Below are 21131 nucleotides of genomic sequence, written 5' to 3'. Positions count from 1 at the left end.
GTCAATTGATCGGACACTTCTGTGTTAGTATTCATACAGATGCCCTTGCCAAATGCCCATGAGCGTTTAGAAAAACGTGGCATAGACTTAATATTTGGAAACAATGATACGAAGTGATACTGCACTTTCCAATTAACCTTCTCAGTTGCAATTTAATAAGGCTATAGGGTGGTTATGTATCAAGTGCTAACAATTAAGGTACTATGGCTCTTAGATTACTATGTTGGTTTCGACAAAATTAAGTCATTATCAATAGCAGTCATGCATTCCCTTTCGTCGGAAGTTCCCAAATTCAGTTCTCCAACTACTGCATAATCACCATATTTCTCAAACAGTCCCGCGTTTCTGCCTAGTCGGCCATCGAATAATTATGTGCTTAGGTCTTATATCCGAACAGACAGTGCAGGGCTCATTGAGGCGTTGGTTGTTGCGCATCACTGTGTGAGGTTTGGCCCACGTCCGTATGGAGGCTGGTTGATTGACTTGAGAATGAAAATTGAGAGACGTTGTAATGTGGATGCAGCATCAGATTGCTAGAGCCTGAGATCATCCCCTTAAGAGGCGATGCTGACAAGTACGCTCGTGGCGCTAAACCTTCTGCTTTGCTCTCAGGTAAATGGCACAGTACCTGTTAGTGACGTAGGACATTAGCACATATTTCCTCATTCAACGAACTAACCAGGGACAGCAATGGAGTTTAGCTTACCCAACCGTCATCATAAACCTTCGAGACTGTAACAGTTTGACCCTGTTTGAGCTCTATATGCTTGGCATTAGCCGGTGTGAAACTTATCTCTACCGAAAATACCTCTCCCATCGCAGCCTTCGAGTCGACTGGTGTAATTGGGGGACTGGGTTCTTCATGTTTTTCATGTTGCTCAGGCTCCTCGGGCACACCAGGTAGCGATGGCGGTGTGCAAACTCGTGTTGATGTTGATATACTGGAGGTCTCAACTCTCAGCGTAGGGGTTGGTTTCGTTATATCCCTGTCTCGGGGGCCCTCTAGGGCCAACACCTCCGTAGAAGCAGTATTCTCAGGTTGTAGCTTCTCGAGGTCGTAGAGGTTGGCCTCACCTGGTGCACGAGACTCGTTCCATTCAACGTGATCTCCATATTTATTGCATGAACTTTCGCCGCTGCACATGGATGAATGACTAGCGACACGAGTCCGTTTCCAGGAGGGCTTGAACAAGCTATATCCGCCCAATGCGGCCACACTCCTCTTGAGGAGCGACGGTCCGTCATCTTTCATATAATCTCCTTCTTCCAACGAGCTGTTCCGCTTCCTTGCCGCCTTTGCAGCCTGTGACTTTCTATACAGCCACCACAGGATAACACCTACCATTGCCGCCGCAACGACTCCGACACTAACAGGGACTGCAATCTTCGTAGCAGCGTTTGGATTGGTCGTAGTTGAGCTAGAAGAATCGTTGGTAGCTGTCGGCTTACTTGTGATACTGGAGGTTGGCGACGGCGACGATAGCTGCGTTCCCGTCCCATCAGGACGAGAGTTTGTTGATGTAGGGTTGGTCACCGAGCCAGGATTCCATCCATCAGGATGATAGAGACCGTCACTTGGTGTCCATTGTTGTGCCCCTTGATCATTCGCATTTGCGTGCTCTGGATGATAGAGCCCATCGTCTGGAGTAGCTACTCCGGCCTGAGAGAGGCTACCATCTGCTGCCAGCTGCCCTCCGTTTCCATTTCCCCCAGTATTCTGTCCCTCGAGGTAGAGACTGGCATTTGGTGTCGGTGTCTGCGCAAGTTGTGTCGTCGATGTTGATTGGGTCGCCTGCAGGCCGCTCGTCGTCGTACTGGCTTGTGGTTGTTGTCCTGAAACCGAGGCCTGTCCTGGATTCTGAACGTTACCACCCGACGTAGTACCTTGCGACCATGCATTCATCCCTTGGCCTCCAGGGCGGCCTTGTCCCGTGCCGTAGACGCCGCCATCTGACCTAGATGGCTCTGCCCATTGCCCTCCTGTCACACCCTGACCAGAGTAAGAGAGACCATTCCCTGTTGCAGATGTTTGTGCATGTTGGTCCCCTGACGCTGTCTGACCCGGGTGGTATAAACCATCATCCGGCGTAGCGATTGCGTTTGTCCATTCCACGACGAGCCTTGGTATCTTGAGTAGCGACCGGCGGAAGCTCCTTCAGACTGCATCGTTCCTAATTGATGATCAAACGCTTGCACTAATGCTTCCGCGAGGCTGCAATTGAATCAGATAACCTCAGTATTTCTTCTGAGCCGGAGTTTGAGAGACAAAGATCGAAAGCTTTCGAGCACGCGATGAAAGGTGCTACAGACTCACTTATAGAGGCGTCAATTGAACCGAAAGAGATGGTAAACAGCTAGCATTCCAGGCGAGGAATGTACCATCAGCAGCGACACACGTCAGATATTTTCTCGCGTATGATGCTTGGATATCTCCATAGCTTATTTTGGGCTGCTACGACCGTATGTGCTTCAAGTTGGTTGTATAGGGTGTTGAAATCAAAACTGGGCAAATAGGCGCGGGAATTTCACTGTCTTACTCTGAGCGAAGTAGATCCTAAGTCTGACATTGCTCCCCACCTCCATGTAAGTTCATTTTGACAGCCGTATTAAAACATGCTTGATAATCTCTTCCTTTCTATCCGCTTATCGATGTCGTATTAGCCTTATCAGGGAGAATATTCTACTAAATTGACCACAATTCAAGGCGAACACCCCTTGAAACGCTTTGGGAATCTTGGGATTCGACAAGGACTATCTTCATACCTATCTAGCCTAGTTTCTCGTGTCTGAGACACCTAGATAAGAAAGCGTCAGTATACCGTAGTCAACCTATGGGTAGGTGCCTCATGATCAGGAAAAATAGTCTAAGGGGGTGAACAAGTCGCTCATTCCCGTAGGCATATTGCCGAGAAAGCTTGGGGCCAGGATTAAATTCTAAATTATTCTCAACCACTGTGAACACACAGGACCAGCAATGTACAATGGTGCGAGAAGCTACATGACTCGTGTAACATGATCAACGCGGACAAAGGACACTTGTTAGAGCCAGATAAACACTTACTAAACATTCCAAACTCTAAGAATCCATGAAAGGGGATCTGCCCCTTTGCCCTAACCGACATTCTTCAACTTGACGGGACCCACGACGGCAATGAATAAGGTTTGGCTTTTGCTGTTTAGTTGAATGCCAGAATAAGAATGGCAGTATTGCGGGAACTTCTAAGTTGGCCTTGGGTTGTATTTCTAGTAAAACGTCGTTCTAAGCAATTAAGTTAGCAAGCGATTCAAATTTCTTAGGTCGAGGGATGGCTTCTAGCAACATCACTATATACACTCGTTACAACTGGAATTTTAAAGCCTCTATATAAGTCATATAATTTACGCAGTAAACCCCGCTATAAGCAAACCCGCTGGAGGGAAATTTCATACAATTGTTTAACTCTCTATACACAATTCCTTATAAACGAGTAAAGTGGGATTTTCTAAGCAATAATATAATGTGAAAAATATACTAGTGCCGTGTTTTTCTCTTATTTAGTCTCAAGCCTTACAAAACAAGAATATATATTTTCCTGTAGCAGAATACAAATTACTATCAACTTACCCCTGGCTGCTGAGAAGATTATTGAATATGTAATATAAATTATACAAATTTAGTCAAATTCCAGTGATAACTAGTCGATATAGGAATTTCGCTATAAGCAATTCCCAGATATAAGCAATTTGAGTCGCTTGCTGAATTAATTGCTTATAACGGGGCTTTTTTTTGTAAAACTAGAGTGGTACGGAGAACGCACTAGCCCCGGCGATTTCCTGGGGCGGGTCCTAGATGTCGAACCCGAACCCGCCCCAAAACCAACTCTAGGCGCTGCAAATAGTTTTTCATCTTTAGTATTCTTATACCGCGCAGTACATGCTGTCCTGGCTCCCGGACTGAAATCACCCGAAGAAAGCCGCGTTGTGGAGCCTGTTACTATCATGGATTCGCCCTTCCAGAGACGTTAGGAACTCCCTCTAGATGACATACCAAAGCTTGCTGCAATGCCAGTGAATTGTTATGTACGAACTGCTAAGTTAACACCTTCCGTCCAGGGACATTGAAACATGCGATTGGAAATCAATCCCATGGCGAGTTGGGTCAGCTTAGGTACCTATGCGTTGGGCTAACAGGGAGACCGGAACCACGGATTGGATTGGACTGGATTACTATCTAACATTGCTCGGCACACTTCTCGAAGGGCGACCGGGGGTGGCAACTAAGCAACTTGCCTGAAATAACAAGCCTGAAGCGCCATGTGCTGAAAGAGTAGAAGGGCCTACGGGTACTACCCTGACCCGGGCCCCTATAGGCAGAGTACTAGGCCTAGTCTTTTCCAACAGTGAAATTCCTCCCTATAAAATCGTAGATCCCTGGTCTCTAATCCTGCGGTGTTGCAGTTCCCTAGCGGTGCCACGCCACTTATCTAGGTATGTACGGCCTTGATAGTGCAAAGGGAAAATAACCCAAAACCAATATGGAACAGAGGAAAAAACATCCACAGATGTCGGTGGATGGAGAGGTAGGGGTCAGGGTAAATGAGTTCACACACAAGCACACAAACACACCCCCTGTATATTCTCAATATGTAACCATGTATACGTAAATATCTTGGCACGCATCTCACTCGCCTATAACATAGTTCGTGTTCTAATGCTATGTATAACTCTCCACAGCTGTAGTTCGCTTACGACCAAACCCAAGTATGTATCATCTGACGAGAAATGCGGTGTGCGAATCTTCAGCCAGCCACGCAGGAAGGTTCGGCGATCTTCTCGCCATTTCGTAGACCTGGTCATTATGGTGTGGTCGCTGTACACTCCTGTAGGGAACAGTTTGAGAAATCGAACCAATACCAAGACATACCCAGTCCGCATTTATCAATACGAACGTGAGTATGCTGGGCTAGAAGGCCCGAGCAGTAAAACCCGCAACTTAGCTGAGGAGGATCATTATTGTTAGCTAAAATGAAACCTAATCTTATCAACTAGAATATAGATCAATTCGAGTAAGAAAGAACAAGCTATTTGCTATGATGCGGTGTCAAGTATTATAAAACAGACAGCGATTATAATATACAGTATATCAACTCTGCTCTTTTCTCTTCTATTATTGGATGTCTTCTTCCACTTCCCACATATCAAAGCTCTGGTAAATATATATACCTTACTCTGTGCTTGTTTCCCCATGGCTACTGAAGCTCGGGCAACCTTGTCATAGAACAATACAAGGAAGAATAGGATAATGAACTCATTAACAGAAAAAGATGGACACACAAAACCCATGGCGCAGCTAATTTGAGCATCCCAAACATCTGTAATCCCCGGAGAAAACCGATCTGGACTCCATCTTGTCGATCATCTTTTCTGCATGTCTTACCCCACCAAGGCCGAGATCGACCGAGCAACGTCTGTCTATATACGTAAAAGCTGATATCCAATTCTGTAATACTGCTTCTCGTCGTGCATGATATCTTCTGCACATTGACATCAGCTGGCGACCCCAGCGGTAGATTTGACCACTCAAAAATCCCGATGCATGTAGAAAACTGCCAACAAAGCTATATCTTTCGGCCCCACATATCTCATGTTAAGCGTCCTGCCACTCGACCCAAATATCTTTAGGCCTTACTCGTGCCTCCAACCGAAATCTGGCCAACATCTCATATAAACAAAATTTGATATTTAGATACACGTCATAAATATAAGATAACACATGGCCTTTTATTGTGGCCAGGAGAGCATATAAAAGGCCTGTACTTGCCCACGGGTTAAGGAATCATCAGTTTACTTTTCCATCTCTTCATTGCAAGGCTCACTACCATACCAACTACCATGTCTAGAAAGCAAGGTACGTGCTCGGGATGCTTAGTCCTACGGGAGCTATTCTGATCTAGAAATCCAGAATTCAACAAACACATAGGACCCTTCGATGTGAGTACTTCAGAGCCAATTTGGCTGGACATATCCTTCCCGCCTGGCATTGCTAACTGTGAATAGATCAAGGGCTCCCTTGATAAACAGACGGGTCACATTGAAGGAGCGTTTGGCATAGACATGGGCCCTGCCGGATACCAAAAAGTCAAATCGTTCAGTGGCTCGTACACCGAAGGAATTTCGACGGACATCTCGATTCATCTCTTCGGCACCCACAAATGGGGAAACTTTACCATTAAGGGTGAAAATGGTGCCGTGGTTGCTTTATTGACCTGGGATGGCGAAACTCATCGGATCACGCTCCTCGAAGCGGAAAAACAGGCAGAAGGTACGTTATGCAATTCTTATATCTCATCGACAAAACACATTGCTTGCTTGCTAGCTAACCTGTAATCAACCTCTAGGATCTCTAGACCTACACTTCACAGCTCCAGAGCCCAAGGGAACTCTTACACTGAAGGCCGATGGGTCTCAGATCACACGCCAGTTGACCTTTATGCCAACCGGAACCACCCAGACAAGCTTGGAGGTCACTTTCCCTGTGACGGTGGTTTATCATGACGCAGCAACTCTAAAACAACCTAGCCTGACGTTCACTGGGGCAGTCATAGATGATGGTCCCGCTATAATGCATGTGACTTTTTCATCTGGAGTGGAAGTCCATGGAAGAATTCCAAGGGAGCGGATTGAGGAGGCGGATCAAAAAATCTGGACTGGATCTTTAGAGGGAGATGCCCCGTAGATAAGTCGATGAGATCCGGTGGTCCATTCATTTCGGCCTCTACTACTGAAACGGACGTCTATCACCATTCCTTTTGTAACTTCGCAGGGTTTTCGTTGAACCAAACCACAATTTAATCTCGATACTTTCTTGTTATTTTTCATGTTGGAAATTTTCTTATTTCAAACCATACTTGTTGTAGTGTTGTCTAGATATCTCTTCGGTTTGTTTCCCTTGTAGAGGCGGCATCCAATGAATATAGGCGTGGTGTAGTTGCTATAACTTCTAGTTATCCCCCCTATGGCCAAATGCCGTTTCCGCAAGTAAGGAGCTCTCAAACCTCCAATACTACTAGTATAAATTTCAGAATTAATGTACTGGAGGTGAGGATGTTCTTATCACGAAGAGGTAACAATTAGATTCTCATTGGCATTAAGATACAGCTCAGGTGGATCCCGGCTCACCAAAGGGGTCATTGGTAACGAAACAGTAGATCGACGTGCGAAAGAAGCTGCCCAGGAACTCGAAGGACCACAGAGCCCTCACAATCTATACATCCGTCGGGCCGCGGTTAAATGCTGAGTCCGCAGCGAAGCAAAGATAGAGTGGGAAAGGGCGTGGGCGAAGGAGAAGACCAGCCCACCAACGAAATGATTGATCGAGGCCCTGACAAGGAAAACCGTGGAATACTAGTCGGACCTACCTAAGACAACAACATCGGTACTGATACAACTCCGAACTGAGAGGGCCGGTCTAGATATATATCTCAGTCGCATCAACCGACGGGACTCACCGCAGTGGGACTGTGATCTAGAAAACCAGACAATGACTTATATTCTGTTGGAGTACCCGTTACACCAGCACAAGCGTGAATGGATAAGAAGCGCGCTTTCCGACCAAGAGATTGCCATCTGTAGAGATAAGATTTTGACACGGCCAGAAGCTCGCGGGATTGTGGCCGAATTTATCATCAGAACCAGCCTGCTAGGGCAGTTTCAAGCAGTCGATCCACCTGGCCCAAGACTTCCATCCCAGACAGCCGGGCCAGTATACTCAACATTGAGAAACAGAAGACGGATAAACAAAAAGAAGGCTTAAAGCCAGGCAGCATTGAGAGTACTGGAGTGAAGCAAGTATGTTAATAACTCGTTGGATATTATAGTAATTAGACATTCACTATCTCTATAGGTCAATACGCTTTACACCCTCGCCGACCCGCCGATTTCAGTTCTACCATCCTGGCATTGATCGGCTAGGCCTTTGGGATTGTTCCACCTTACTACTGAGCGAGATGTTTTACCCACAGTATACCACCCCTAATCCACAAGCCTTTTACTTCCACAAGGAGGGGTACGTCATCATGGCCGTGAAACAAGGACCTCCTCATCAGAGCCTGTGTCGAGACATCTTCTCAGGAAGCGACATCAAAGCCCGGAGAAGTTTCGCATCATCCACAGACTGAACACCCCGTTTGAAATTCTTCGGCCACACATCGGCATACGTGAGATTTGTGAAAAGAGGCACATCCGTCTGACAGATCGTCCCCTCTGCGGGTAATGTGCCATTGGCAAAGTAAGCCCGGACCGCCTTGGCCGTGCAAAGAGATGGCATGGCCAGAGTAGTATGCTGTCACGAGTAGATTAGCTGCCTGCTCGCATGAAATGGAAATTAAGAAAGCCTTACCCCGTAACCATTTTGCTCGAGCAAAACACTTCCCTCAAACGTCGCGGTCAGGTTCTTCGCCGCCGTAAGCGGAGTAGATGGGTCGAAGGTGTTGCTTAGCACCAATACAGGATGGGCTGTCTTCACATCGAAGTCGCCAGTGTACCGTTCCTTGGCATACATCTTCCGATTCCATTGTGCGCATCGCATGTCACCATTAGAACCATCGCCTGCTATCTTGCTCAGCGACGCCCTGGCCTTGCTGTACGGTAGCACATCCGCCAAGCTGCCTGAATGTGCCTTGTCAGAACATCTGATCCCGTCCCCTACCTCGTTGGAAGATGAAGTCAATGACGCCGACAGGCCGTAAGATTTTAGGGTCGAGTATACCTTGGGAGTACCAAGGACGCTTGCGTTGCGGGTCTGTACGTAATAAATGAGCTCCGAGGTCAACGGCCAGGAGCTTGGAGCGTATAGCGCCTCGAAGATAGTAGCCTTGACGTCGCTGTAAGTCACGACCCCTCCATTGTCTGGGATGGGAATGGGATTGAACTTGAGCGCTTCGAGCATCATGTAAATCGCGGCTTCGAGGTTGGCGGCACTACTGTACAGCTTCGATAAGGGGCACAGGTCAGGTGCGTCAAAGCAGCCCGAGCAGAAGCCTCGTAACACGGTGTCGACGTCCACAACGGCTTGTGCGTTGCTGTGTAGAAAAGAGAATGGGTTGTCAGCTTTGTTCAGTTTGAGAATATGTAATTACTTAAGGGCCTGCTGTTGATAAGCAAAGGTATCACTTACTATCCGTTGAGGTATTCGGCCGGATTATCAACGCCATCGAGTGCCACATAACCCATTCTTTCCGGGAACATGGCTGCCATGACAGCACCAACCGTAGTGCCATATGAGATTCCTGGTGAGTGACAATTAGGGAAATGTACCACGGGTCTAGGTGGAACTGTGGCTCTTACCCCAGTAGTTCAGCAAAGCATCCGTTCCGCTAAGAGCATCAAGGACCTGCATCGTGTCCCTGGCCGCAAAGCTCGTCCCTATAAGACTTCCATTCTCGCCGTTCTGGGCATAGCACGCCCGTGCAATGTTTGTGCTCTGGGCCCATATTTGCCCCCGGGCGATGTTGGATGCTGTGCCATCTGCTGGAGCCTGGAGCGATGCAAGCTCTCTGGAAGAATCATTGCTATAGCAGGAAAACGGAAGGGTGTTTCCAACGCCCCTAAATAGATAATTAGAATGGTTCATAAGCTCATGTATACTTGGGTCACAAACCGAGAGTTGAAGGCTATCAGGTCGTTACGACCTCCAAGGATACTAGAGAAGAAATGTATTTCAGTATTTGACTGGTAAGTTTTGCCTATCGCCTTACGTCTGGAATTCCTCTCCATATGATCCAAGACCCTCGAATGAATTTACACCAGGTCCCCCAAAGTTGAAGATGATAGGTTCTGCGACCGGTGTCTTGGTCGCCGGCCACTTGGCAATGTCAAGAGCCAAGGTCTTGTTGGACTGAGAGTCTGTGTAGTCCAATGGCACGTCGAGTGTTCCACAGATCATTGGCCCTGTAGCATTTGTTGGGTCACAAAGTCCTTTCCAGTGGATCTTTCCTAATTCCGCTTGTGTGAGTGAAGCCAAGGACAGCAGTCCGGCGACGAAGGGTGAAGATTGCCTCATGTTCAAGTCACAAGGTGTATTTCAACAGTTATAAAGACAACGGCCGAGGAGTTGATAGCGCATCTCCAACTAAGAAAGCAGGCACTCGGCCAGTGTTATATAGGTACTCGGATACACGAATCAGCATGAGGCCACAAGGCACAGCCCATGCCGATTCTCAAAATGGATCAATCCGCGAGGTAGCTTATTGCTGGACAAGGCTGACTCGGCCCCCAATATTTAGGGTCTCCACATGGTCCCACATATCTATTCTGGTTCCATATGCCAGCATATTCCCAACGACTTCCATTATTCTCACTACAGTCGGTAAGTGTACCGATGATGCGGCTGACGGTGGCTTAGGACTGAGATCGGCACCCACTAGTGCTAGCTAAGAGAAAATGGCCCCCAGGGCTCCTCTATAATAGGCCGAACATCTCAGTTACCACATTAAGTTTGGCGTAGGGAATGGGTTGAATGAGATCGGCACCCAGATAGTACCAACGCAGATATTAATGCCGACGTCTTGCATAAAATCGCCCCCACGGCTGATACCCTAGCATCCCAATTACCTTCTTTAGTATGGTGGAAGAAAAAGAATACTGCGTAGTAAAACGTATCACAAGTGGGGAAAGAAGAAGCTTGATCAATCATATTTGCAGCCAACATTGGGCGACTGTGTATCCCTATTCCTCGGAAAGCTCTACTCCTTCGCGTGTCTATCTTGCGGATAGATGAATATTTGTGGGGATATAATGCTGTCACAATGGAAGGCTGCAGTCGGATTCCAATGAAGTTAGAGAAGCTTTGAAGGATCCATCGCCGAGCATTCAGAGGGACTTGGCACAGAATTAAGCATTGACCGTCTATGCGTTGTATGAGCCACCTTCCTTGGTGTCAGGGTGGGAGATTAAAAAAACAAGAGGGCTTTCGAAAATTGAGGACTCGATATTCAATGGCTAATCGAAAAACACGCTACTCATTTAATCCTGACCTTCTATTCCCGCATTGGTACTGCATTTCATGTTCCCTTGAACAACGAAAAGAAAAAAAAAAGAAAAGAAAAGAAAAGAAACGAAACTGAAATCAGTTTACACTCTCAACAAATCCACCCTTCAACTGCCAAATAGACAACTAGACAGAATTGTATTTTGGCTCAGTTCCGACCTCGGGTTCCTGCTCAGGTCGGCGGAGCTTTACGAAATCTTTCTCAAGCACAGCCGACATGCTCAAGGCCATAGTGATGGCCATAGCAGCAATCTCCTCCAACACCGCCATGCATAGATAGATAGTAGCGTTACCCTTGATCAGAGAAAATCGCTCGTCGTCGCTGTCGTAATCACCGAGCGCCGAGTAAACTAGCCTGACCACCAGGAAGGGGGTGGAAAAGGCAGTTGCCAAGAACAGCTTGGTCTGAAACCGTCTCAGTGTGAAACAAAGCTGGAAGAACAACCAACCAGTCATCAAGATAGTGATAACGAATACAGCAATGAAGATACCCATAGACGCCTTGACAAGAGCGCCTGGATGGTAGGTATAAGTCCAATGCCCGTCAACCTTAGTATACGTTACATTGGCAGTGCTAACTCCCGCAATTCCAAGAATTAGGCCGACAAAAGCCAAGACAGTCACCAGCGTGAGGGGCCTTCGAGGTATTCTTTTTTCTGTGTCACTGAGAGAATGGCACCGCTATTAGTCCACGCTTATCGATCTCCAGGGTCTCCTTGTGACCAACTCACATTTGTCTCAAGATTCCGATGTAGGTCAGCAGCAGCGGTGCAAGACCAATCAGCTCGCACACATTCTCGGCCCGCGTAACGCCAGTTGAGCGATGATCGATCGCTATCATGGTAGATATACTGCCGGCAATTCGAAGGAGCGAGAGCGTGACGGGATATCGCCAAATCTTCCTTCCGACTCTCCAACCAGCCCGGTTCCAAATGAAAATTGCAGCGGCGAGGATAAATGGAAATATAATAAGTTGGAGGATAGCAATGCCATCCCGTTCATCGAGTTTTCCCATAATAGTAGTGAAAGAGTAGATCAACAGAAGGAAAAAAAATTTAGAGAGAATAAAACAGGCCAAGATAGAAAAGAACTTGCGGAATACTGGCTGAGAAGAAGAATACTGGCTGAGAAGAAGATGGTATGTCTCTTTTTATATCTACTGTCACCCTTATGGGCCTTGTCCTTCAGCATAGCCCCTCGTGTACGTCCTACAACCTTGTGGTTGACATACTTCCGTGGGAAGGGGGCTGTTTCGAGGTAGGCATTGCCATTGGCGGAGCATTTCAACTACTACGCAACAGAAGTTAACGCGAGCAATGGGCCTTTCATGGTGTGTGTTGGTCTGTGCTCATCCTGTCTTCCTTATGCTCTTCAGCTCAAACGTGGCTGTGGGTCAAGCGGACACCAATCATAGCATCTCCCTCGCAAAGCTAACGGGATCAGGTTTAGCGGTTTTTCGGTACATGCATCGAAGCCCTGATAAGATGGCATCACTGGCATTTCAATATAAGGTAACAACGGGGGCTATTACGAACCATTCAGCTAGTCGAAGCCGAGACCTCTGCATCGTCAAGTTGGTTGGGCACTCCGTGTAGAGTGTAGAGCTGATCATCGAGTGCAGTCACCAACCAGAATAGTCAATCGGGGCCACCTGTGGGCTCTGTTCAGCTGAGGATGTAACGAGAATGCCGTTGTAATCGAGTCTCGTGGAGTATATATTGGTAGGCGAAGACACGGCGTTTCTTGTATGAACAAAGCCCTGAAAACGTCGATCGCAGCGAGAGCTTGTCTAGGTTAAGCTTCCTTGAAACTCACCCGGATAAGCTTGGCAGCAGAGTTCTTGCAGCCTACACCACTGTTCCTGTTGCATCCGTCCGCATTGTAACCAGAATGGCACTGCGCAGTGAGTCACACGCAAGAGTATCCCGGAGTTGCGGCAACTGTCGTGCTGTTAAGCGACGTGTGCGTATTTGTCTACCTTCTTCCGATTCCCTCTCGTACACCAAGATTTGTTCTAATTCGCTTTATCACTTCACAGTGTGATCAGCGGCTTCCTCACTGTGGACAGTGCATTCGCACCTGCGAAGAATGTCCTGGGTACCGAGACGAGTGGGACCTCGTCTTCCGCAACCAGACAGATCACACTATAAAACGGTCCAAACAGAAAAGGAGACAGAGAGAGGACACGTCCACTTTACCTAGGAGCTACAGCTCTAACCCACTATCGCTTCCCGAGCTGAGCAATAGCTATGATGCAATAGGAGTCAATTATTTCCTCTGCAACTTTGTCACCAACTACCGATCCTCTTCGCGCGGATACCTTAACTATATTCCAGCTGACTATGTCATTGATAGCCAGCGCTCACCAATGTTGGTGGCCAGTATGGCCGCTATTGGACTTGTTACATTAGCTAATACAACTGGGCAACCACAACTAGCCAAGCATGCGCGCGCTAAGTATTCAGAAGCGATCAATCAGGTAAATGTGGCACTGGCATCACCCACAGAGTCTATCAAAGATAGCACCTTGATGACAGTGATCTCGCTAGGACTCTTCGAGCACGTTTCGGACTTTTCATCCTGGGCCCGTCATGTCCAGGGAGCTGCAGCGCTGGTGGTTGCCCGAGGCAAGAGTCAATTCTCATCAAGGGCCTCATTTCTTATGTTCAACCAAGTCCGCGCGGATATGGTGGCTGTCTGTATGCATAGTGGCCAACCGTTTCCAGAAGACATGTGTAAGTTGCAAGAGGAAGTAATCAAGCACATGGACCTACGAGCGCGTTCTGGCGCCTTGGCGTAGTGGCCACCCAGTGCACAAAGCTTTTATCGTGTGTCAGGAAGAATAGGGGGCAAATCCCTTGGCCTACATTACTCCAACAGGCGACTGGTCTTCAGGAAGAGTTGCAATATATTGTCGAGACCCTCTCTATGCAATCAGGCTATGCAACTTCCCGGAAAGCAGGCGAGGACCCAGCGGTCTTTTACAACGAGCGATTTGACGTCTACACGAACTCTTGGGCTATCAGGGTTTGGAACAACGCACGAATCCTTCAGATTAGAACCTGCGACTCTATGCACTATATCTCGAACCAAATTCTTTCTGCAGACCTGGAACCAGTTACCCGGGCCCATATAGAGCTACAGCGTTTAGACACACAAGAAATCGTGTCAAAGCTTGGCAAGGATATAATATCCACAGTTCCACAGGCCTTGGGGGCTATATCTTCGGCATCTGAGACAGGCCACGCTGTCAATGTTTCGTCCCCTACCAACGGGTCGGCTGGATATATGATGACCTGGCCTCTCTATACGGCAGGGAAATCATTGCTCATGGAAGGTGAAGCCCGGAAGTGGATCATTCAACGTCTTCAGGAATTTGGCCACACCGCAGGAATCACGTTAGCCCTGCAACTTGTGGAGAATATTATCAAGATAGATCAATGCACCAACCGAGAATCCCTGATCTGATATCGGTTTCCTTTCAATGGATGAACTGAACGATTATCAAGATTGAACATTGAATGTGCACTACAGTGGGGGTCCATTTATCAGGCAGAGAGTGACGTATAGTAAGCCAGACATGAATAAATATCAATCAAGCTTTCACAGACCTACCAGCAGCTCTGTTATACAAGAAATGCTCCAGATGCTCAGCAATAATAAGATTGAGGGTCACAAGAGGATGAAGAGCTCCGTACAGTTCTATGGCAATTTAGGTAGTTTATATAGATATAAAGGATATTTAAAGGATATATTTTAACTATAGAACTAGATGCTATAGTAAGGTATGGACTAAGCTTTTACCCCTATTTTATAATAAGCCTTAATTTGAAATAGAATGAAGGCTACAACGGGGCTATGTCATTGACTTAGCTGTCATAGACGCAACTTAACTTTATTATGGAGGTGACGATGTCTGTCTTGAATTTTTCAGGGTCTTGCCGAGGGTCTCCCTAGCTAATACTCGAGAATTAGGATCTACGTTTCTTAGCAGGATGCAATAGACTTTGGTGAAAACTGGGGCGTGCACCCTATCCCGAGAGTCCTGTCCTGGACCTAGAACCCGAAGCCGCCCCAAACCCAACTCTATCTGTGACTACAATTATTAAAATCGTACGGATTAGTGTAGCCTCCCCTCCTCTTATATTTTCCTGGAATACTGCCCATGCATGTCTATTCCCCTTGTTTCCCTAAAAGCATATCGCAATAGAACAACCGTAGTTTGTTAGGAATATATGTACGCTCTACTAGTTGAGTTGTACGGCACAGTATTTGTGGCAGGTTTACACACCCCATACCTGCAAGTCCCATCAATGAAGGCCATGTTCCTGTTGAATTAAACAGTTCGCACAATTCCACACAACTGAGCGGTGGACAAAGTCTTGCGAATTTATTGTATGCAAAGGCACTTTAAGAGCTGTTACTTATCTGGAACTGGGATAGATGCCAGGTAGACTTGAACGAGGATCAATCAGAGGCTTTCATGACCTTCAGTGATGTTAGGCCAGAGGAAAGAGCCGATCTGAAGAACTAGATCATGCGTTCTTATTCAGCTCGGATGAAGATTGGATTTTCTTTACTTCTGCTCAGCCTCTTGTACTCTACACACATAGCTTAAGTGGCATAACGAATTGATTAGAAACAAAGTCTGGCATCCGACTGTACACCAGTAGACTGAGTGCTATTCAAACATTGTGAATTACATTGACAAGCCCTATGTTGAGTGATACCACGATACTTTTCCCTGCATAGACAAATATATTGGCAACAAACACTCTAGGGTTATCCTTGAATCCAGGATATGCTAGCTTAGACGAACTACTTGAGCAAATCCGCCCCCCTGGTCTTCCTGGTTCTTCTACCTCTCCCAGTTCCCACCGCCAGGGAATACCATACGCCATATCTATGACAATTGATGCATGGGCTGCTTTTATCACACACCTTTCACGGCAATTCGTTAGTTGAGATGAAGCGAACTTCTGAAGAGGCATACCTTGATTTTTCTTCTTTTGCATTCCACACAGTATTTGCGGGATTTAGTGTGGGTGCGTCTGCTCCACATCGCCATTGGCTGAAGTGCTCTAGAACAGAGAGAGCCTACGAGTATGTCGATCCGAAGGTGAGCATGCATAGCAAGTCTGGTGGTTGTCACCAACGCCAAGAATCTATTTCCACCTCAGATGTTTTAGGTGCACCTACCAAATTATTCTATGCCATACTCCTCGTCCTTTCAATTCTCGGATTCATTAACTTAGAACTCATTCAACATGGTATAGACTTTTTGTCAATACCAATCGACTATCCTTCGCAAGATGTTACTAATGTGTATCTGGTGGTTCCCAACATACAACACGCTAGTATATACATGCTCCCTAGCAGTGGACAACCGTACGAACACTAACACGGAGAGATCTTCGTATTATTCTTTTACAAATCTTGAAATCCGTCACTATTATCGTTGTTATAGTATTCAATAATCTGTCATATTCGTATACCCAAATATTATTCTTTCATTGAATATTCTACCAAGTGTAATATTTTCACCACCTATTCTATTGTAGCCATGATATTATTCTGTGGCAGCACTAGTCCAAGGTCCGCAACAGACACCACTGTGGCTGCAACCCAGCATAATTGAAGAGCAGAAGCAAGAACCTTTGGAGCCTACTTCTGGTGGTAATGCATTTTATTCCAATATATCCACAAGGGAGGCAACGGTTGCAAGTGAAGTAGGGCAAGGTGGCCGTCTCCGCTTTCGTCCCGCCCATGAGATCGAGAACAACAACCCCCTGGGGTGATACGGAGTGGGCCTCGACGTGACGTGTTGTGGGTACAGATGAGATTTGTCCATTAATCAAAACCACTATTCGTTCTAGACGACTTGCGTTAAAAAACAAAAAAAAAAAAAAAACAAAAAAAAAAAAAAAACCAAAAAACAGGACAGTTATCACTAGCAGCTGTCAGTTTGCGGAAGTTTAGGGTCACATCCGGAGATGGCTTCCGCATCGCTTGGAATGTCACCTATTGTAGGTAACATATCAAGAACGTAAACGTCACTACTACCATTACCAAGGCAGAGGGTACTATGCTGTACTGCGTATTCATACCAAGGAAAATATTTTTCACTCTCGCCGTCATGACCTGTCCTAGCGCGGTGTTGCATTCGGAGGGTCTCAATGACTTCAACACTTCCGGAGAGATTTCAGAAGGCCTGGCAAAGGGATAAGTAGTTGGATTTCCCTGCCAGGCTGATCAGACCGAATTATTCCACAGTCGTTGATCTCTTATTCTTTGCAGAGTCTGAAACAAGTGATCATCATGCGTTTCTCCCATGTCTCCGTCATTCTGAGCGTGGCGCTCACAGCCCACGCGCAGAACACGGACAATTGCCCGAAAACAAACGCAGTGATGGATCCAGTTACCATGCGGTATCACTGCTGTCGAGCGGGCTTCCAACACAATGGGGTGGATTGTATACCTTGCACTCCCCCGGATGAATACTACAATCCCACCACGCAGCGGTGTGAGCGTCCCTCCTGCCCCGAGGGCCAGGTCTTCTTCTGGTCCTTGGGAGCCTGCGACCACCGTGAGCGCTGCAGGCCGTGGGGATACTACAACGGCCGAGACTGTGCGCCCAACCCCCATTGTCTGAATGATTATTATTGGGATCCCGAGAAGGGCTGCACGCCGCCCCCTTGCTTGCCAGGCCAGGTGTATCTCGTTCAGGAAGAGAGATGTGAAGAGAAGCAGTTCTGCGATCCGGACGAGAACAAGGTTTACATTCCCTGGAAGAACCAGTGTGAGACGTGTCGGCCGGACGAATACGCCAGTCCCACCGGATGTCAGCCGCGCCCGAAATGCCTGAACCCGGAACACTACTACCAGGGACCGGCCAAAGACTGTGCGCCTTGCCCTGACCCGAATACCTTCTGGAATGGCTCTACATGTCAGCGGTTGCCGGATTGCAAACCAGGTGAGCACCGCCAAGGACAAACCTGCGTACCCAACAACTGTCAGCGTGGAGAGTACTGGGACAAAAAAAAGATCCAGTGTTTGCCGGTGAAGCCTTGTGAGCTTGGCTGGATATTTGACGGAGTCGAAGACTGTATTCCGATCGAGTACCCCGACGAAGGTGGATATATTTGCTACACGAAGTGTGACCGTCCTGGTCCGCTGCCCAAGGCTTAGGTGCTCACTATGTACTCCTAACCCCGTGATGGCAAATATTCCTCATTCTGTTGGTGTTGGTAGTCTTGGAGATGTCTGGGGTGATGTGGAAAGGGGTGCGAGGAAGATTTAGGAAATAGGCTGGATAGGTTATATCTTTTGATTAATGTCAAATCAAGATCTATTGCCAGAATTACACACTCCTACAACCAAAGTAGACTATTCATTGACCTCTCTGTGCATGTCCCTGAATTAGTTCCAGGAACACAAAATTTGGCATGTGCGTCTTACTCGCATATCACAAGTCACATTGACGATATCGGGCCATCCTAAGCTGGATTACGGGTATCCCCTGCAGCGTAAGGTGACCAATTGGATATGAGGGTGCACCACTATGGTGATTATCCGTGCCTCTGTTAGTGACTGCAAACGGTACAAGTCTTGCGTTCATGAGTTCGTACATGTTGGTTCTGGTCCCCCTCAACGGTGAGGACTTTGGAGGATAATACCTATCACGGTGACATCAAGAGTGTGATGTGCCTGTCTCATGTCAGGATAGAGTAGTATTAGGTTGCAATACTCCGAGTGGGGCATAACACAGGGACGGACGCATTAGGACTGTCATGTATGTACGCTTGCAGATGCACTCGGGTACCCCCGGGGCAGTCTATGACGCGCTGAGTCTAGCACATGCTACTTCTTTCGATGCACCGCAAGCAAAGGCTCTGCCGTGGGGGTATTTATCCGCACCCTACGCTGAAAGAAAGGGGAAGCCAGGAAGCAGAAGTATCTGGTCCCCATCCTCTCATCTCCATCTTCAACAGAAAGCGGGTTTCTTGTATATCGTAACCATGCGGTTGAATGTCTTTCTATTGTCAGCCCTAGGCGTCAGCCCGTTGTCTGGGATTAGCGCTGTGAATGGCGATGCGGGGAGCTGCAAAGCCTTGTCCGACGGCAAAGTACAAGACCTCAGCGACTGCTGTAGCGGGACCTTGCCGCGCACCGAGACCGTTGGCTCCGATATCATCGAAATTAACTGCGGCAAAAGGCCCGACACGAATGGCCAGATTTCCAGACAATCCTTGCTTTCTGCCCAGCAATGTGTCACCTATATCCGCACAGGACGAGCCAAAGTGGCGGCATGGGACCCCTCCAGGAGGACCTGCTGGTACACAAATCGGACAGCGCCGGGACTTGACGATGCTCCGGGGCACCTGCTGATGACGTACAAAGGTGAGGTGGAGCAAGAGGATTGCTCCATCAAAGTCAGGGAGACGCAGGCCCAGTGCGACAAGGAAAAAGGCACCTTGCAGGCTGAGTGCAAGAAGACACTCGACGACGAGAGAAAAGTTTGCCAAACCCAGTGCGAACTGGACAAGGCCGCAGACAGAAGGACCTGCGATCAGGAGAAGGCTGCAGACAAAAGGACCTGTGACCAGGACAAGGCCGCCGAGAGAACTAAATGCGACACTGAGAAAGGCGCCTTACAGACAGAGTGCAACCAGAAACTTGAGGAGCAGAGAAAGTCCTCTCAGGAAAAGTGTGATCGGGACATAGCCGCAGAGAAGACGAGATGTGACACCGAGAAAGGTACTTTAAACACGGAGTGCAACCAGAAACTCGAGGAGCAGAAGCAAACTTCCCAGCAGCAGCTTGAACAGTGCCGCCGGGATGGTCAGAACCATATTGGCAACGGTGCATGGCCGGCCAACCAGGCGATGACGAAGAACGCAATTAGAGCCACAGCGCTGGCGTACTCTCCAACCAATGCCAACCAGGTGGTGACCGTGGATGTCGCTCGAAAGATCGATGTTTACGATGTTACCACTGGGCAAGTGACACGGGTGACCACCATGCCATCGGCCGATGGGCTTGCCACAAGCATCGCCTGGCACCCCGACGGGAAGTCTGTCATTGTGGCGTGCTTCTTCGGGGTCGTGAAGGTGTATACCGTCGGACCACCGGGTACCCCGAGTAATAGCTACACGTTGATGGAGGGGAGAAAGGACGTCAGGGTGAATCGGGTGCCTTCTCACCCGACGGACAGACTGCTGTTGCCGGGCTCGACGACGGCCGAGTACAGATGTGGGATGCAAGCTCGCATTCCCTGATCCCAGTGCAAGACAAGCACCAAGCTGCTGTGTACAGCTTAGCATTCTCTCCGAAAGACGGTACTCTCGTCACCGCGTCTGCCGACAAGACTATCAAGTTCTGGAGCAAAGACCGGGTCGTTGAGACGCATCCTCTTGGGGCCGTCGTTCGAAGCGTGGCTTTTTCACCCAACGGGGCCAATATTGCCTGCGGATTGGAAGACTCCAGTGTCAGAATCCTGGATGCTCAGACCCGTAACCAGCGCCGCGACTTACGGGCTCACGGAGCTGCGGTTGTGGATGTTGTATTCGCCGCCGAGGGGAATGCACTGCTCTCTGCGTCGGAGGACCGAACTGTCCGAGTCTGGTCCTTGAATGGAGACTTTGCACACACCGCCGATACGGACAGAAAGGCCAATGCGGTCGCAGTATCCGCAGATGGCAAGTCCTTCTCAGTGCTGTTCGACATGCGACCAGCTATGTTCTTCACAAAGCCATGAGCTCCACCGCGATGTGTCAGAGGTTAGGTGTAGGAGATGATTCTAGAAACAGTCTCTATTATATTCCATAGTGATTAAAATGATATACAACTTGGTCTAATATAATGGATTTCTTCATACTCGTGCTATTTAACAGGTGACTGGCGAAATTCTATATACAGTTCTACGTCAAACGTTTCCGTGTGGACTTATTCCGACTCATTCTTTTCTCTTACAACGCCATCTTTATATATATTATTTATTTCCTTAGTATATAGATAGATTCCAGGATAAAGTACATGAAAATAATAGACAAAATTATGAAAGTTTAAAATGTTTTATATAGTATTACGCTATTTAAAATTATAT

General features: G+C 47.7%; 5 protein-coding genes across 5 annotated transcripts; 2 read left to right on the top strand and 3 right to left on the bottom strand.

Moving 5' to 3' along the window:
- Positions 1 to 697: 697 nt before the first annotated feature.
- On the bottom strand, positions 698 to 2166 carry ANOM_005688 (uncharacterized protein; the record flags this gene model as incomplete). The annotated part of the gene is made up of 2 exons (XM_015550945.1): positions 698 to 1990; positions 2062 to 2166. 2 exons carry the CDS (start codon positions 2164 to 2166, stop codon positions 698 to 700), a joined length of 1398 nt encoding a protein of 465 aa, XP_015407991.1.
- Positions 2167 to 8080: 5914 nt separating this feature from the next.
- ANOM_005687 (alpha/beta hydrolase) lies at positions 8081 to 10039 on the bottom strand (the record flags this gene model as incomplete). Its single annotated transcript, XM_015550944.1, has 6 exons — positions 8081 to 8320; positions 8378 to 9059; positions 9155 to 9266; positions 9325 to 9584; positions 9638 to 9679; positions 9735 to 10039. The coding sequence occupies 6 exons, from the start codon at positions 10037 to 10039 to the stop codon at positions 8081 to 8083; spliced, it is 1641 nt and encodes a 546-aa protein (XP_015407988.1).
- A 1113-nt stretch (positions 10040 to 11152) lies between these two features.
- On the bottom strand, positions 11153 to 12041 carry ANOM_005686 (uncharacterized protein; the record flags this gene model as incomplete). The annotated part of the gene is made up of 2 exons (XM_015550943.1): positions 11153 to 11690; positions 11758 to 12041. The coding sequence occupies 2 exons, from the start codon at positions 12039 to 12041 to the stop codon at positions 11153 to 11155; spliced, it is 822 nt and encodes a 273-aa protein (XP_015407987.1).
- An 875-nt stretch (positions 12042 to 12916) lies between these two features.
- On the top strand, positions 12917 to 14494 carry ANOM_005685 (Zn(II)2Cys6 transcription factor; the record flags this gene model as incomplete). The annotated part of the gene is made up of 3 exons (XM_015550942.1): positions 12917 to 12988; positions 13065 to 13761; positions 13827 to 14494. The coding sequence occupies 3 exons, from the start codon at positions 12917 to 12919 to the stop codon at positions 14492 to 14494; spliced, it is 1437 nt and encodes a 478-aa protein (XP_015407990.1).
- Positions 14495 to 19044: 4550 nt separating this feature from the next.
- Positions 19045 to 20783, top strand: ANOM_005684 (uncharacterized protein; the record flags this gene model as incomplete). The annotated part of the gene is made up of 2 exons (XM_015550941.1): positions 19045 to 20130; positions 20175 to 20783. 2 exons carry the CDS (start codon positions 19045 to 19047, stop codon positions 20781 to 20783), a joined length of 1695 nt encoding a protein of 564 aa, XP_015407989.1.
- Positions 20784 to 21131: the final 348 nt, after the last annotated feature.

Source organism: Aspergillus nomiae (assembly GCF_001204775.2).
Source record: "Aspergillus nomiae NRRL 13137 chromosome Unknown contig00093, whole genome shotgun sequence".
Classification (NCBI taxonomy): Eukaryota; Fungi; Ascomycota; class Eurotiomycetes; order Eurotiales; family Aspergillaceae; genus Aspergillus; species Aspergillus nomiae.
This window is presented reverse-complemented; position numbering and strand designations above follow the sequence as displayed.